The 19,242-nt window shown below is 41.2% G+C and overlaps 1 protein-coding gene across 1 annotated transcript in view; it reads left to right on the forward strand.

Annotated features, from left to right (window-relative positions):
* Nucleotides 1-19,242, forward strand: part of LOC139416083 (voltage-dependent calcium channel subunit alpha-2/delta-1-like) — a 108,967-nt gene that overhangs the window by 69,580 nt on the left and 20,145 nt on the right. Inside the window, exons 29-34 of the mRNA XM_071164348.1 lie at nt 1,670-1,732; nt 5,853-5,956; nt 8,407-8,493; nt 8,670-8,737; nt 8,847-8,885; nt 8,991-9,062. Coding sequence (XP_071020449.1) covers nt 1,670-1,732; nt 5,853-5,956; nt 8,407-8,493; nt 8,670-8,737; nt 8,847-8,885; nt 8,991-9,062 — 433 coding nt within the window. The remainder of the gene's footprint in view (nt 1-1,669; nt 1,733-5,852; nt 5,957-8,406; nt 8,494-8,669; nt 8,738-8,846; nt 8,886-8,990; nt 9,063-19,242) is intronic.

Genomic DNA, 19,242 nt, shown 5'->3' on the forward strand with positions numbered 1-19,242 from the left:
TGATGTCATGGCTTTAGAAGCTCCTGATAGGCTAATTGACATAATTTGAGTCAATTGGAGGTGTACCTGTGGATGTATTTCAAACTCAGTGCCTCTTTGCTTGACATCATGGAAAAATCAAAAGAAATCAGCCAAGACCTCAGAAAAAAAATTGTAGACCTCCACAAGTCTGGTTCATCCTTGAGAGCAATTTCCAAACGCCTGAAGGTACCACGCTCATCTGTACAAACAATAGTATGCAAGTATAAACACCATGGGACCATGCAGCCGTCATACCGCTCAGGATGGAGACGCGTTCTGTCTCCTAGAGATTAACTTACTTTGGTGTGAAAAGTGCAAATCAATCCCAGAACAACAGCAAAGGACCTTGTGAAGACTCTGGAGGAAACTGGTACAAAAGTATCTATATCCACAGTAAAACGAGTCCTATATCGACATATCCTGAAAGGCCATTCAGCAAGGAAGAAGCCACTGCTCCAAAACCACCATAAAAAAAAGCCAGACTACGGTTTGCAACTGCACATGGGGACAAAGATCATATTTTTTGGAGAAATGTCCTCTGATGAAACAAAAATATAACTTTTTGGCCATAATGACCATTGTTATGTTTGTAGGAAAAAGGAGGAGGCTTGCAAGCCGAAGAACACCATCCCAACCATGAAGCACGGGTGTGGCTGCTTCATGTTGTGGGGGTGCTTTGATGCAAGAGGGACTAGTGCACTTCACAAAATAGATGGCATGAGGGAGGAATATTATGTGGATATATTGAGCAACGTCTCAAGACATCAGTCAGGAAGCTAAAGCTTGTTTGCAAATGGGTCTTCCAAATGAACAATGACCTCAAGCATACTTCCAAAGTTATGGCAAAATGGCTTGAGGGCAACAAAGTCAAGGTATTGAAGTGGCCATTACAAAGCCCTGACCTCATCCTAGAGACAATTTGTGGGCAGAACTGAAAAAGCGTGTGCGAGCAAGGAGGTCTACAAACCTCACTCAGTTACACCAGCTCTGTCAGGAGGAATGGGCCAAAATTTACCCAACTTATTGTGGGAAGCTTGTGGAAGGCTACCCAAAACGTTTGACCCAGGTTAAACAAATTAAAGGCAATGCTAGCGAATTCTAATCAAGTGTATGTAAACTTCTGACCCACTGGGAATGTGAAGAAAGAAATGAAAGCTGAAATATATAAATTCTCTTAACTATTATTCTGACATTTCACATTCTTAAAATAAAGTGGTGATCCTAACTGACCTAAGACAGATAATTTTTACTAGGATTAAATGTCAGGAATTGTGAAAAACTGAGTTTAAATGTATTTGGTTAAGGTGTATGTAAGCTTCCGACTTCAACTGTATATTGAACATATATTGATGCATTCATTATACCATAGGCACATGTTTGTCCATTATAATCCACACACACTCAAACAAACCAAATCAATTTACTGAACAAACAACTCTATTCAGAATTAGGACATCATGAGAAGTGACTCTCCGGAAATATAGCAATCTGTTTTTAAAGTTTCTGGACACAGAGGAACAGAAAGAACACGCACGCTCGCTCGCTCACTCTCTCACTCAGTTCATGCCTCTTTCTGAATTGTCTCGATGGTCCCTTAGCCTCTTTTGTTGAACTGTGATTGGTTTCTGTGTGTTCTTTCGGTTCCCAGGCACGGAGTCCTGGCCAGGTTTGTAGCCACTGACGGAGGGATCACTAGAGTCTATCCCAGAAGGTACGCTCAGATTTCTCATTCTCAGTCCTACTATTACTTAGTTAGCCTCATGCTCCCATACTATACTGTATGTGCCTTGGCCAACTCCTATTGTATATAGCCATGAAAACGAACAAATACACTGGCACGATTCGGTGTTATGTAGCAACATTGTTTATTTTTTTAACGTTGGATAAAAGTAGAGACTCAGAGATAGAAAATGTTATATAATACACTACAGTTGAAGAACAATAGGGAAGTAATTCTGCTTTGAAAGTTTATAAACTTTCTTTATAAACCAGACTTTTGAGAAAATATCCCTTGAATGTTTTCTTACACCTACTGGAGAGCTCTTCTTTGTCTACACCCAGTCGGCATCGTTCACACCTTCTTAAGCCTTTGCCCCACCCATCTCTTTAAGGATTCACATGTGAGGCTACTGTATGTGCTGAACAGAATGAGTACAGCAGTGTACTAAATAACCAAAGATTTCAAGACTAAAGGCTTGTTTAACCTACGCAATGTTGTCGCAGTGACATCATGAACATTTTACTGTCCTCCGACATAACGACAACTTGTCATTGTCATTATGAAAAAGTATAAACACAAAAACAACAGGCTGCATGAGTAGCCTGGTGGTCCAAAATAGCACAATTGGTGTATTAGTATATGTCAATCTAGCAAACCAGGCAACTAACAGCAACTTTCTAAACAATGTTTTGGTTCGTTTATAGCTTGTTAGCTAGCTAGCTAACGTTAAGTTATCTGGCTGGCCAGTTCAAATAATGACCATATCAGAGTGTGACGAAATAAAAGCAGGGCATTCTACCAGAGACTTTCAGAACTTGGACACTGTCTCTTTGGCCTAACGTTGTATCCTGATTTGACTTTGTTGCAAGTCATGATGTTCATCACATTACTGTCTCTGGTAAACACACGCTATATCAAATAAAATCAATGTTTATTTGTCACATGCACAGGATACAGAAGGTGTAAACAGTACAGTGAAATGGTTACTTAGTGGATGGAGTCTTTTGTTCTGAACCTAACAATGAACCATAATCTCAACTCATAACATTGCTACCATGCATAAATCTGCAGTTATGCAAATGGTTCTGAGATACGAATAATATTACTACACATATCTTACACGTAACGCAAGCTAGCGAGCCAGCCAGCTAACATTAGCTAGCTAGCTAACAGTACACTTTAACGTATAATGAAAAATACTTTCTGGAAAAAAAAATGTAGCTAGCTAGACTCTCTTACCTGTGTACATGGATGAACGCTTCTCCCTCTCTGTCAAGGATGCCATGGTTTCCCTTAGTTTGAAGATGTAATCTGGAGACAGGTGTTTTATAAATCAAATCAAATTTTATTTGTCACATGTGCAGAATACAACAGGTGTAGACCTTACATTGAAATGCTTACTTACAAGCCCTTAACCAACAATGCAGGTCTGAGAAAATACAAAAAAAAAAGTCAAAGATAAGAATAACAAATACTTAAAGAGCAGCAGTAAATAACAATAGTGGGGCTATGTACAAGAGTTACCGGTAAAAAGTCAATGTCAATGTGCGGGGCCACCGGTGTCGAGGTAATTGAGGTAATATGTACATGTAGGTAGCGTTATTAAAGTGACTATGCAAAGATAACAACAGCGAGTAGCAGCAGCGTTCCAGAGGGGGAGGGGGGGGGGGGGGGGGTGCAAATAGTCTGGGTAGTCATTTGATTAGCTGTTCAGGAGTCTTATGGCTTGGGGGTTGAAGCTATTTAGGAGCCTCTTGGAACTAGACTTGTCGCTCCGGTACCGCTTGTCGTGCGGTAAAAGAGAACATGCTATGACTAGGGTGGCTGGAGTCTTTGAAAATTTTTAGGGCCTTCCTCTGACACCGCCTGGTATAGGTCCTGGATGGCATGAAGCTTAGCCCCGGTGATGTACTGGGCCATACGCAATACCCTTCTGTAGTGCCTTGCGGTTGGAGGCCCATACCCATACCAGGCAGTGATGCAACGCCTCAGAATGCTCTCGATGGTGCAGCTGTAAATCCGTTTGAGGATCTGAGGACCCATGCCAAATCTTTTCAGTCTCCTGAAGGGGAATAGCTTTTGTCGTGCCCTCTTCATGACTGTCTTGGTGTGCTTGGACCATGTTAGTTTGTTGGTGCTGTGGACGCCAAGGAACTTGAAGCTCTCAACCTGCTCACTACAGCCCCATCGATGAGAATGGGGGTGTGCTCTGTCCTCCTTTTCCTTTAGTCCACAATCATCTCTTTTGTCTTGATCACGTTGAGGGAGAGGTTGTTGTCCTTGCACCACACGGTCAGGTCTCTGACCTCCTCCCTGTCTCATCGTTGTCGGTGATCAGGCCTACCACTGTTGTTATCAGCAAACTTAGTGATGATGTTGGAGTTGTGTTTGGCAGTGCAGTCATTAGTGAACAGGGAGTACAAGAGGGGGCTGAGCACGTTCCACTGAGGGGCCCCAGTGTTGAGGATCAGTGTGGCGGATAAGTTGTTACCTACCCTTACCACCTGGGGTCGGCCCGTCAGGAATTCCAGGATCCAGTTGCAGAGGGAGGTGTTTAGTCCCAGTGTCCTTAACTTAGTGATGAGCTTTGAGGGCACTATGGTGTTGAAAGCTGAGCTGTAGTCAATGAATAGCATTCTCACGAAGATGTTCCTTTTGTCCAGGCGTGAAAGGACAGTGTGGAATGCAATAGAGATTGCATCATCTGGCCCTGAGGCCTTGGGAATGTTTACCTGTTTGAAAGTCTTATTCACATTGGCAGCGGAGAGTGTGATCACACAGTCGTCTTGAACAGCTGATGCTCTCATCCATGTTTCAGTGTTACTTGCCTCGAAGCGCACATAGAAGTTATTTAGCTCGTGTGGTAGGCTTGTGTCACTGGGCAGCTCTCGGCTGTGCTTCTCTTTGTAGTCTGTCATAGTTTGCAAGCCCTGCCACATCCGACGAGCGTCTGAGCCAGTGCATTACGATACAACGCAGTGTAGTACGATTCAACGAACAACGCAAAATAGCATGGTTCATTGAGAGCCGATGAGACGGCAGCCCTCTCCTCCAGTGCCATCTTGATCCTTTACAACAGCCTTCTGTGTGTTCTATTTTCAACTCCCTCCACATATTTGCAATCAAACGCCAGAATTTTCTCCATCTCCTTAGCTATCATATTCTGCTTCCACCGGGCACACTCAACTGATTTCAAAACTCTGTCCTTCAGAAAGTGGAGAGTAACATTTCTGAATTTCTTTGTGATATATTTCCATTAAAACTGGTTAGAAAGGATTACCTACACATACTGAGCATGTTATAGACAGAAGCGTGCTACATCGCCGACCAATCCGAACTTATCTCTCGGCACATCCAGCCCATCCATTATCTCAGCCAATCATGACTAGCGGGAACGTTCTTGTCTTTTCCTGTGGCTAAACCAACTATGCTCGTAATTGTTTTATATATTTTGTATTTACAGTTGGCATACAAGCTTGTTATTAGAGCATAGTTCACATGTTCCAGAAGGCATTTCTAACAAAAAAATGCATTTTGATCAAAAATCGGTGTTTAAATTGCCTCTCTGTGAAGTAGCGATGCACGGCATACGCCTAGTTTCCTGAAACGAGTCACAGATAGGAGTTGGCTAAAGCACAAAGCCATTTTAAAGGTTACAGTGTTTTGGATATGGTGGATATGATACTGTTTTACTCCCAAACTTGTTCAGCTGGCTCTGTTCACATTGCATGGACAGTTAGTCCTCCTAAATCACCAGAACATGATTCCCATCCACACATACACTGGAGACATACTCAGTAAATATGGACTCTCTCTTTCCCTTCCTCCCCCCCCCCCCCCCCCCCTCCCTCTCTCTCTCTTTCTTTCTCTCTGCCTTGGTGATTGTTAGAGTACAGCAGTTAATCACAGAAAAAAACATTGAAACATTTTCATATAAAACATACATATTTTTTTCTTTATCTCTGGGCCAATTCTATTCCATTTTCCCCATGCTTTGTGCTTTGGGTGTGACTGTTATATTTATCAAAGTTTGGCCTCACATTTGAATAAATCTTTCAGACATCTGTATCTTAAAACGTTCTGTATGTGTGCACGTGCGTGTGTGTTTCAGTGCTGGGGAGGAGTGGACAGAGAATGCAGAGACCTATGACTCAAGTTTCTACAAGAGGACTCTGGATAACGACATCTATATTTTCACTGCTCCATATTTCAACAGTATGTTAACACACACACACACACACACACACACACACACACACACACACACACACACACTGATCCTCTCTTCAGTGTGGTCTTCCAGCAAATCCCGGATAGCCTGCTCCACTGGCCTTCTAGTCCTCCTCTATCTTTACTTCCTTTCAATGCTTCTCCCTCTCATCTCTCTATCTACCCCCCTCTTCTGTCCCATCCCTTTCTCTTCCCTCTCTCTCACTCTCTCTGCTCACTATTTTAACTTATCTAATGCTCTCTGCTACTTTCCACTCACCTTCTCTATATGTCCCTGTGGTATTGCAGCAATCTACAGATGAATTCGGAAGTTTACATACACCTTATCCAAATACATTACATTCAGTTTTTCACAGTTCCTGACATTAAATCAGAGTAAACATTCACTGTTTTAGGACAGTTAGGATCACCATTTAATTTTAAGAAAGTGAAATGTCAGAATAATAGTAAAGAGAATTTATTTATTTCAGCTTTTATTTCTTTCATCACATTCCCAGTGGGTCAGAAGTTTACATACATTCAATTAGTATTTGCTAGCATTGCCTTTTAAAATGTTTAACTTGGGTCAAACGCTTTGGGTAGCCTTCCACAAGCTTCCCACAATAAGTTGGGTGAATTTTGGCCCATTCCTCATGACAGAGCTGGTGTAACTGAGTCAGGTTTGCAGGCCTCCTTGCTCGCACAAGATTTTTCAGGTCTGCCCATACATTTTCTATAGGGTTGAGGTCAGGGCTTTGTGATGGCCACTCCAATACCTTGACTTTGTTGTCCTTACGCCATTTTGCCACAACTTTTGAAGTATGCTTGGGATCATTGTCCATTTGGAAGACCCATTTGCGACTAAGCTTTAACTTCTGTAGATGTTGCTTCAATATATCCACAATTTTCCGCCTTCATGATGCCATCTATTTTGTGAAGTGCACCAGTCCTTCCTGTAGCAAAGCACCCCCACAACAGGATGCTGCCACCCCCGTGCTTCACAGTTGAGATGGTGTTCTTCGGCTTGCAAGCCTCCCCCTTTTTCCTCCAAACATAATGATGCTCATTATGGCCAAACAGTTCTATTTTTGTTTCATCAGACCAGAGGACATTTCTCCAAAAAGTACAATCTTTGTCCCCATGTGCAGTCTGGCTTTTTTATGGCAGTTTTGGAGCAGTGGCTTCTTCCTTGCTGAGCAGCCTTTCATGTTATGTCGATATAGGACTCGTTTTACTGTGGATATAGATACTTTTGTACCTGTTTCCTCCAGCATCTTCACAAGGTCCTTTGCTGTTGTTCTGGGATTGATTTGCACTTTTCGCACCAAAGTACGCTCATCTCTAGGAGACAGAACGCGTCTCCTTCCTGAGCGGTATGACGGCTACGTGGTCCCATGGTGTTTACACTTGTGTACTATTGTTTGTACAGATGAACGTGGTACCTTCAGGCGTTTGGAAATTGCTCCCAAGGATGAACCAGACTTGTGGAGGTCTACATTTGTTTTCTGAGGTCCGAGGTCTTGAGGATTTTCCCATGATGTCAAGCAAAGAGGCACTGATTTTGAAGGTAGGCCTTGAAATACATCCACAGGTACACCTCCAATTGACTCAAAGGATGTCAATTAGCCTATCAGAAGCTTCTAAAGCCATGACATCATTTTCTGGAATTTTCCAAACTGTTTAAAGGCACAGTCAACTAGAGTATGTTAACTTCTGACCCACTGGAATTGTGATACAGTGATTTATTAGTGAAATAATCTGTCTGTAAACAACTGTTGGAATAATTACTTGTGTCATGGACCAAGTAGATGTCCTACCCGACTTGCCAAACTATAGTTTGTTAACAAGAAATTTGTGGAGTGTTTGAAATACAAGTTTTAATGACTCCAACCTAAATCTATGTAAACTTCTGACTTCAACTGTATTGATTTATTCATGCAGGTCAAACAGCAGTATGTGAATAGAGTAGGGTTTACTTAATAGAGCGCTGAAGTACACTATGACACCATTCCAGGAATGGGGATAGTTGACCCATGATAGATCTTTCTCTGCTAACATGCAGAGTCAAATATCTTTATGGTCACGTTAGCATTCCTTGGGTACCAATCAGTGACCTAGGCCAATTACTTTCGGTGTGCTTCGTTTAGCTTCACATACAGGGTAGGCAGGATTTGCACTTTTGGGACTATTCCATTTGTATCCCATCTGCAGCTGTTCTGTATGTGCTGCTACTGCACTGCCACAGATACATGACCATTTACCCACTTACAGACCTAGAGACCAAACAAACAAATATGATATATTCTATCATATTTGTTATGTCCTGAAACATGATTTTCACCAAATGGGTTTTTAAAGACTCACTGTCATTTTCATGCAAGTGTCACTACATGTGAATGTGTTGACACTCTTACCTCTGCTCTCCCTCACTCTCCCTCCTTCTGTCTCTGCTGCAGAGAGCAGGGAGTCAGGCTATGAGTCAGGTATTCTGGTGAGCAAGGCTGTAGACCTCAACATAGGTAGAGTCAACCTCAAACCAGCGGGTGAGCAGACAGTACCGCCCCCATCTCCTTAGCTGGGTGCTTAGTTGTTGTATTGGGTAGTTCTGAATTAAACTGATAGCCTAGAGAATTAGATGAAACATCCATAGCTCCTTTTGTACAGGATTATTCAATAACATGTTTCTGAATATCCCTTTTGTTGTTTCAATGTCCTGTAGTGGTGGGAGTGAAACTAAACGTCTCTGCCTGGATGAACAGCTTCATGAACGCCACCATCAAAGTCAACGTAAGAGAAACTCTTTCTTTAGTTTAGGATTTCTTATTCACATCCCATTATGTTTGCTAAACTTGTGACCATTCATTCATGATGGTGTGTGCTTTTATGGCGTTTACAGTGCAAGGATGAAATATGTGGCTGTCTGAAGAATGATAAGGTACAATGGGTACAATCTCACCCTTGGAAAATCTTTAGAAATGTTGATTATGTTCTATACCGACTGATGTTCTCTTTCTATCTGTCACTCTCTCTCTCTCTGCAGCATGTTGACTGTGTCATCTTGGATGATGGAGGCTTTCTGCTGATGTCCAATCAGGATGAGTATATCACACAGGTGAGTCTCTGTCACCTAATCAGATTGCTCTGTCACAGACATGTACATTTGTCCTACCAGAGAAGGGTCAACAGTCTGTCTGTCGGTCTGTCTGTCGGCAGGTTTCCCAGGCCTAGTTCTGGAATAAAAACATGGTACATTTTTGGGACAGGGAAACTAGCCTTTATAAAATGTATTGACCTGATCTGTATTTAGCTAACTACTCTTACTAGCCAGATAATATTTTGTTGCCTGTTTCCACAGACATTTCCTTTGCGTCTCTAAAACTCTTTAATACCAATGTCATATCATGTTTGGCATGACAACAAACAAAACAGAGTTTTTAAAGCACAGATCTAAGCGATAATGGCTCCATAGCATCTACAGTATTCTGAAGTTAGTAGAACATAAACCCAAGACACTCCTTTTGGAATGAGAACTGAAAGGTCTTTGTGGTTTGGCTGGCCACCAGATCTCTTCTCCTGCTCCTCTCTCCATCCCTGCTTCATCTGATCTTTTTTTATTTGATTGTATTTAAACTTTATTTAACAGCGGAAGACCGTGGGTCTCTTTCGCAGATGAGCCCGGCATGAACACATCAATAAACAACAATGAGATTATTCATACAGTATCTACAGTATATATACATCAGTTACACAATTCCCTGAAAAGTAAACACGATAAGCAAAACACAATCGAATAAAACAAACACATTCTTCAGTAAAAAGTCCCTCTAACGTCTGCATGAATTGCCCTAGAGGCACCAACTCCACCAATTTAAAGCAGATTTACCTAAATCGGTGTACATTGACAGGATCTCCAGGGTTAGCCATCCCAGAGTCTTTGTCTTGTAACTTAACAATGAAGTAAGGTATGGTGGAAGTTTATGCAAGAGGGCTTTATTGACAAAAAATGTGCAATGCATCGATCTATAGCAGGGATGGGCAACTTTGATGGGTGTTGGGTCCACAAAAAAATCTGTTATTTTATCATAGGGGGCCACAGTAGCTCGCGGGTCTGCCTGCCCACATCCATACACGCACATGTAGTCAGAGCCGGCCTTAGCCCTTTGGGGACCCTAAGCAAAATATTGTTTCCCCCACCTTGCTATCAAACATTTTAGCGACCCCCCCCCCCCCCCCTCACCCTCTTGACAGCAGAGAGAAACAATTGTTTTAGAGTACATTTTCTGTAACTCTATATATTTTTCCATGGGGCGTAGAGAACATGTAACAGTTGTAAAGAAAGTTTGCTACAAATCTATACATTTTGCCATGGGGGTGAGTGAGAGAAAATTGAGACATTTTAAATTGTACACATTCTGCAATAGGGTGGGGAGAAATGTTTGCAGTTTTTATATGATATCTGATTTTACCATAATTACTACACATTTGGATAGCTAGCCACTAGACTAACTTACTGTACCAATAAAGAAACGTAAAAAGTTGAGAACCCGACTGAGTCTTCTGCCCGCCTCACATTTTGCAATTTTATAACTAATTTCATGCAATTCTACAAATTTAGCTTAGGGGAAATGTTTCAGTTTTACAGATTACAGCCTTCGGAAAGCATTCAGATCCCTTGACTTTTTCAACATTTTGTTACATTACAGCCTTATTCTAAAATTGAGTGAATAAAAACATTTCCTCAGTCATCTACACACAATAACCCATAATGATAATGCAAAAACAGGTTTTTAGAAAAACAGAAATACCTTATTGACGTAAGTACTCTTTGCTATGAGACTCAAAATTGAGCTCCAGTGCATCCTTTCCATTGATCAACCTTTAGATATTCCTACAACTTGATTGGATTCCACCTGTGGTAAATTCAATTGATTGGACATGATTTGGAAAGACACACACCAGTCTATATAAGGACCCATAGTTGACAGTGCATGTCAGAGCAAAACCAAGCCATGAGGTAGAAGGAATTGTCTGTAGAGCTCCGAGACAGGATTATGTTTAGGCACATATCTGGGGAAAGGTACCAAAAAATGTTGGCACAGTGGCCACAGATGTTTGGAACCTCCAAGACCCTGGAGCTGGCCTCCCGGCCAAGCTGAGCAATCGGGGGAGAAAGGTCAGGGTCAGGGAGGTGACCAAGAACCCGATGGTCAGTCTGACAGAGCTCTCGAGTTCTTCGATAGAGATGGCAGAACTTTCCAGAAGGACAACCATCTCTGCAGCATTCCACCAATCAGGCCTTTATGGTAGAGTAACCAGACGTTAGCCACTCTTCAGTGAAAGGCACATGACAGCCCACTTGGCGTTTGCCTAAAGGAACCTAAATACTTTCAGACCATGAGAAACAAGATTCTCTGGTCTGACAAAACCAAGATTGGAGGATACCTGGCACCATCCCTACGGTGAAGCATGGTGGTGGCAGCATCATGCTGTGGGGATGTTTTTCAGCTGCAGGGACTGGGAGACTAGTCAGGATTGAGGGAAAGATGAACGGAGCAAAGTACAGAGAGATCCTTTATAAAAACCTGCTCCATAGTGCTCAGGACCTCAGACTGGGGCCAAAGTTCACCTTCCAAGAGGACAACGACCCTAAGCACACAGGCAAGACAACACAGGAGTGGCTTCGGGACAAGTCTCTGAATGTCCCTGAGTGGCCCAACCAGAGCCCGGACTTGAACCCGATCAAAGATCTCTGGAGAGACCTGAAAATAGCTTTTTAGCGCTTTCAACGCTCCCCATCCAACCTGACAGAGCTTGAGAGGATCTGCAGAGAAGAATGGGAGAAACTCCCCAAATGCAGATACCCAAGAAGACTCAAGAAGACCCAAGAAGACGCAATGCTGTAATCGCTGCCAAATGTGAGTAAATGGTCTGAAAACTTGTGTTAATATGATATTTCTGTTTTTTATTTTTAATGTATTGGCAAACATTTATAAAAAACAGTTTTGCTTTGTCATTATGGGGTATTTTGTGTACATTTATGAGAGATTTTTTAAATATTTTTTAATCAATTTTAGAATAAGGCTGTAACGTAACAAAATGTGTAAAAAGTCAAGGGGTCTGAGTACTTTCTCAAGGCAATGTATTTCCTGCAATTCTACACATAGGGTGGGGAAAAATGTTTTCAGTTTTTAATTTGGATATTGATCCTGTGGGCCTGCAAAAGGTCGCCAGTTGCCCTTCCCTGATCTACAGTAGACGAGACTTGAAAGAGGGCAAACCTACTTTCTGATACAAAATGCAATGATGTGTATCGGCCAAAGTAAAGTTCAATACACTATGAAAAACTATGTCCAATGGCTTCAGTACAGTGGCAGCTTCATTCACATAGACGATATCGCCATGGTCAATAACCGGATTGAATGTTGACTGAAAGTTTAGTTTCCTGGTATTTAACGAAAGACGGGACTTGTTCTTATTACAGAAGCCTACACAAAAAATGTATCTTCAACATGCTTTTTGAAAGACATATTTTCGTCAATCCAGATGCCCAGATATTTATAAGCGGGGTCACAATGAATGAGAGCACCATGTGGTTTAGCCAGAGAAAAAGTCAGGAACCTTCCCGCTGGCCATGATTGGTTGAGATAATGGATTGTCTGAGAGATGAGTTCGGATTGGTCTGCGATGTAGCACTCTTCTATCTATAATATGAGCTGCTCAGCGTGTGTAGGTAGACCTTTCTAATGTGGCATTTTTGAAAGATATGTTGCTAATGCTCTCCACTTTCTGGAGGACCGTGTTTTGAAATCAGTGGGATGTGGAAGCAGAGTATGATAGCTAAGGAGATGGAGAAAATTCTGGCATTTGATTGTAAATATGCGAAGGGAGTCAAAATGAGAACACACAGAAGGCTGTTGTATAGTACACATGTATTCGGATTACATCTTCAAACTAAGGGCAACCATGGCATCCATGACAAAGAGAGGGAGAAGCGTTCATCCATGTATACAGGTAAAAGAGTCTAGCTAGCTATAGTTTCGGATATCAAATGTTTCTAATTTAGTCAGAAAGTTGTTTTCATTGCAAGTTAAAATGTGCTGTTAGCTAGCTAGCTAATGTTAGCTAGCGGTCCCGCTAGCTAACCTTACATGTATGATCTGTATAGTAATATTATTTGCATCTCAGAGCCATTTGCATTGCTAGTTATAGCCTAATGTTAGCTAGCTAATATTAAACCTAGTTGGTTAGCGTTAACTACCTGCAGATTACCGCAGGGTAGTAACGTTATGAGTTGGGACTAGGGTTCATTGTTTAGTTAGCTAGCTAGCTACGTGTCTAAACACAAAATAACCATCTCACTGTACCGTTTACACCTTCTGCATGTGACAAATAAACTTGGAGTTTTATTTGATATAGTGTGTGTTTCCCAGAGACAGTAATGTGATGAACAACATGACCTGCACCAAAGTCAAATTAGGATATAACGTTAGGCCAAAAAGTTATAATATTTTTTTGTAGAATGCCTGCTTTTATGTTGTCACACTCATAAGCTATTTTCTGTAATTAGTTCAGCATTAACATGTAAATAATTATCTTGTTTACTTTCCTGTAATAATGAATACAAATTAGATAAAGTTAAAATGTTGTCAGCTACAGTGCCTTGCGAAAGTATTCGGCCCCCTTGAACTTTGCGACCTTTTGCCACATTTCAGGCTTCAAACATAAAGATATAAAACTGTATTTTTTGTGAAGAATCAACAACAAGTGGGACACAATCATGAAGTGGAACGACATTTATTGGATATTTCAAACTTTTTTAACAAATCAAAAACTGAAAAATTGGGCGTGCAAAATTATTCAGCCCCCTTAAGTTAATACTTTGTAGCGCCACCTTTTGCTGCGATTACAGCTGTAAGTCGCTTGGGGTATGTCTCTATCAGTTTTGCACATCGAGAGACTGACATTTTTTCCCATTCCTCCTTGCAAAACAGCTCGAGCTCAGTGAGGTTGGATGGAGAGCATTTGTGAACAGCAGTTTTCAGTTCTTTCCACAGATTCTCGATTGGATTCAGGTCTGGACTTTGACTTGGCCATTCTAACACCTGGATATGTTTATTTTTGAACCATTCCATTGTAGATTTTGCTTTATGTTTTGGATCATTGTCTTGTTGGAAGACAAATCTCCGTCCCAGTCTCAGGTCTTTTGCAGACTCCATCAGGTTTTCTTCCAGAATGGTCCTGTATTTGGCTCCATCCATCTTCCCATCAATTTTAACCATCTTCCCTGTCCCTGCTGAAGAAAAGCAGGCCCAAACCATGATGCTGCCACCACCATGTTTGACAGTGGGGATGGTGTGTTCAGGGTGATGAGCTGTGTTGCTTTTACGCCAAACATAACATTTTGCATTGTTGCCAAAAAGTTACATTTTGGTTTCATCTGACCAGAGCACCTTCTTCCACATGTTTGGTGTGTCTCCCAGGTGGCTTGTGGCAAACTTTAAACGACACTTTTTATGGATATCTTTAAGAAATGGCTTTCTTCTTGCCACTCTTCCATAAAGGCCAGATTTGTGCAATATACGACTGATTGTTGTCCTATGGACAGAGTCTCCCACCTCAGCTGTAGATCTCTGCAGTTCATCCAGAGTGATCATGGGCCTCTTGGCTGCATCTCTGATCAGTCTTCTCCTTGTATGAGCTGAAAGTTTAGAGGGACGGCCAGGTCTTGGTAGATTTGCAGTGGTCTGATACTCCTTCCATTTCAATATTATCGCTTGCACAGTGCTCCTTGGGATGTTTAAAGCTTGGGAAATCTTTTTGTATCCAAATCCGGCTTTAAACTTCTTCACAACAGTATCTCGGACCTGCCTGGTGTGTTCCTTGTTCTTCATGATGCTCTCTGCGCTTTTTATGGACCTCTGAGACTATCACAGTGCAGGTGCATTTATACGGAGACTTGATTACACACAGGTGGATTGTATTTATCATCATTAGTCATTTAGGTCAACATTGGATCATTCAGAGATCCTCACTGAACTTCTGGAGAGAGTTTGCTGCACTGAAAGTAAAGGGGCTGAATAATTTTGCACGCCCAATTTTTCAGTTTTTGATTTGTTAAAAAAGTTTGAAATATCCAATAAATGTCGTTCCACTTCATGATTGTGTCCCACTTGTTGTTGATTCTTCACAAAAAAAATACAGTTTTATATCTTTATGTTTGAAGCCTGAAATGTGGCAAAAGGTCGCAAAGTTCAAGGGGGCCGAATACTTTCGCAAGGCACTGTATATGATATATTCATTATATAAACTGGCTAGCCAGCTAACTTAACGTGAACTAGCTAGCTAATAAGATTGAAACAAACCATAGAATTGTTTAGAAAGTTGCTTTTAGTTTCCTGGTTTGCTAGATTGACATGTACAAAAAAAACTATTTTAAAAGGATGGGTTTATTGGTGTTAAAATACACCAGTTATGCTATTTTGGAACAATAGGCTGCTGATGTCATGCAGCCTATTGTTTTTGTGTGTATACTTTTTATTTTTTCAGAAGCTGGGTTACAATTATATCAACTTTCAAAGCAGAATTCCTTTCCCATTGTTCCTCAACTGTAGTGTATGATATATAATTTTCTTGCTCTGAGTCTGTAGTTTTATATCATGTAAAAAATACAATTTCAAATGTTGCTACTTAAGACAGAGCCGAGCCGGTGTATTTGTTTGTTTTCATGGTTATATACAATAGGAGTTGGCCAAGGCACATACTGTATAGTATGGGAGCATGAGGCTAACTAACTAATAGTGTAGGACTGAGAAGGAGAAATCTGAGCGTACCTTCTGGGATAGACTCTAGTGATCCCTCCGTCAGTGGCTACAAACCTGGCCAGGACCCCACCTCTGGGAACCAAAAGAACACACAGAAACCAATCACAGTTCAACAAAAGAGGCTAAGGGACCAATGAGACAAATCAGAAAGAGGCATGAACTGAATATTCCAGTGTGTGTGTGTTATTTCTGTTTCACTGTGTCCAGAACCTTTAAAAATAAATTGAGCCTCTACTTATACCCAATGTAAAAAACACAATTTCAAATGTTGCTTCTAAAGACCTAATCAAGCCGGTCGGTCACGTTTGACAAAATATTTAGGTCATAATTTCATGGAGTCTTTGAAGGAAGAACCCACATGGTAAAAGTGGAAAACAAGTTAGGTCGAAAGACAACTGATTTTAACCAAGTCAAATGAATTTAATGTGTTAGAGGTTTTATGATGCTTGTACAGTGCATGTGGAAAGCATTCAGACCCCTTGACTTTTTCCACATTTTGTTACGTTACAGCCTTATTCTAAAATGTGTATATATATACAAAACAAATTATCAATTTACACACAATACCTCATAATGACAAAGCAAAAACTGTTTTTTAGATTTTTTTGCCAAAAAGATAATATGAAAAAAACTGAGCTTTTTGAGCTTCTCAAATTCTTCTCTGCAGATCCTCTCAAGCTCTGTCAGGTTGGATGGGGAGCATCGCTGCACAGCTATTTTCAGGTCTCTCCAGAGGTGTTCAATCAGGTTCAAGTCCTGGCTCTGGCTTGGCCCCTTAAAACTTAAAAAGGACATTCAGATACTTGACCCATAGCCACTCCTGCATTGTCTTGACTGTGTGCTTAGGGTCATTGTCTGGTTGGAAGGTAAACATTCGCCCCCAGTTTGAGGTCCTGAGTGCAGGTTTTCATCAAGAATCTCTATGTACTTTGCTCCGTTCATCTTTCTCTCAATCCTGACTAGTCTCCCAGTCCCTGCAGCTGAAAAACATCCCCACAGCATGATGCTGCAACCACCATGCTTCACCATAGGGATGGTGCTAGGTTTCCTCCAGATGTGATGCTTGGCATTCAGGCCAAAGAGTTCAATCTTTAGGTGCCTTTTGGGAAACTCCATGCGGGCTGTCATGTCCCTTTTACTGAGGAGTGGCTTCTGTCTGGCTACTCTACTATAAAGGCCTAATTGGTGGAGTGCTGCAGAGATGGTTGTCCTTCTGGAAGGTTCTCCCATCTCTACAGAGAAACTCTGGAGATCTGTCAGAGTGACCATTGGGTCCTTGGTCACCTCACAGGCCCTTCTCCCTAGATTGCTCAGTTTGGCTGGACGGACAGCTCTGGTAAGAGCCTTTGTGGTTCCAAACTTTTTCTATTTAAGAATGATGGAAACCACTGTGTTCTTGGAGTCCTTCAATGCTGCAGACATTTTTTAGTACCCTTACCCAGATCTGTGCCTCGACACAATCCTGCCTTGGAGCTCTACGGTCAATTCATTTGACCTCATGACTATTTGCCCTGACATACACTAACAACTGTGGGACCGTATAAAGACAGTTGTGTGCCTTTCCAAATCATGTCCAATCAATTGAATTTACCACAGGTGGACTCTAATGAAGTTGTAGAAACATCTCAAGGTTGATTAATGGAAACTCCATTTCTTGTCTCATAGCAAAGGGTCTGAATACGTCTTTAAATAAGGTATTTCTGTTTTTGCTTTGTCAGTATGGGGTATTGTATGTAGATTGATGAGGGAAAGAAATAATTTCATACATTTTAGAATAAGGCTGTAACGTACCAAAATGTGGAAAAGGACAAGAGGTCTGAATTCTATCCATATGCACTGCATGTAAACCAAAGTGTTAAATATTGTTCTATGCATCAGTTGGGGTGTCTATAAGCTTCAATTTGAGGTACTAAATCAATTTGAGGTACTAAATCCTGGAGTTAGTTGAGCCAATGGCCATGGGGTAAGTTGAGCCAATGGAAAGTTTAACAAATTGAAGTGTTTTTTTCCCAGGCGTAATGCAAGGCATTATCACTGGGATATAAGGTAACAACAGGGCCTGTCCAAAGCTAAAAGTGTAAAAAATTAAAGGTACAAAGTGTTTGTTAGGTGTGTTAATATCCAAACGAGATTGGGAGTCCCATAGGGCGGCGCACAATTGGCCCAGCATCGTCCTGGTTTGGCCGGGGTAGGCCGTCAATGTAAATAAGAATTTGTTCTTAACTGACTTGCCTAGTTAAATAAAGGTTACATTTTAAAATTATTTAAAATATGCTTCAAATGTTTAAAAGACAAAAATATTATTGTGATTGTGTTGAATTGTTTTTGAATTGTGTTGAATTGTTTTAAAGAGAAAGTGGTAATATTTAATTCAGTACAGACATTAATTTACCCTGTCACGCGGCTCAATTTATCCCATCCCCGGTTTAAGCGGGGTCAAGGGACCACTTTTTTTAGACAAGCTATGTTTTGAAAACTAATGTTTACATGAATTCTGATTATGTCCAGGTATACACAACATCCTGAAATCTACAGTGCCTTGCGAAAGTATTCGGCCCCCTTGAACTTTGCGACCTTTTGCCACATTTCAGGCTTCAAACATAAAGATATAAAACTGTATTTTTTTGTGAAGAATCAACAACAAGTGGGACACAATCATGAAGTTGAACGACATTTATTGGATATTTCAAACTTTTTTAACAAATCAAAAACTGAAAAATTGGGCGTGCAAAATTATTCAGCCCCTTTAATTTCAGTGCAGCAAACTCTCTCCAGAAGTTCAGTGAGGATCTCTGAATGATCCAATGTTGACCTAAATGACTAATGATGATAAATACAATCCACCTGTGTGTAATCAAGTCTCCGTATAAATGCACCTGCACTGTGATAGTCTCAGAGGTCCGTTAAAAGCGCAGAGAGCATCATGAAGAACAAGGAACACACCAGGCAGGTCCGAGATACTGTTGTGAAGAAGTTTAAAGCCGGATTTGGATACAAAAAGATTTCCCAAGCTTTAAACATCCCAAGGAGCACTGTGCAAGCGATAATATTGAAATGGAAGGAGTATCAGACAACTGCAAATCTACCAAGACCTGGCCGTCCCTCTAAACTTTCAGCTCATACAAGGAGAAGACTGATCAGAGATGCAGCCAAGAGGCCCATGATCACTCTGGATGAACTGCAGAGATCTACAGCTGAGGTGGGAGACTCTGTCCATAGGACAACAATCAGTCGTATATTGCACAAATCTGGCCTTTATGGAAGAGTGGCAAGAAGAAAGCCATTTCTTAAAGATATCCATAAAAAGTGTCGTTTAAAGTTTGCCACAAGCCACCTGGGAGACACACCAAACATGTGGAAGAAGGTGCTCTGGTCAGATGAAACCAAAATTGAACTTTTTGGCAACAATGCAAAACGTTATGTTTGGCGTAAAAGCAACACAGCTGAACACACCATCCCCACTGTCAAACA

Source organism: Oncorhynchus clarkii, chromosome 1 (assembly GCF_045791955.1).
Source record: "Oncorhynchus clarkii lewisi isolate Uvic-CL-2024 chromosome 1, UVic_Ocla_1.0, whole genome shotgun sequence".
Taxonomy (NCBI): Eukaryota; Metazoa; Chordata; class Actinopteri; order Salmoniformes; family Salmonidae; genus Oncorhynchus; species Oncorhynchus clarkii.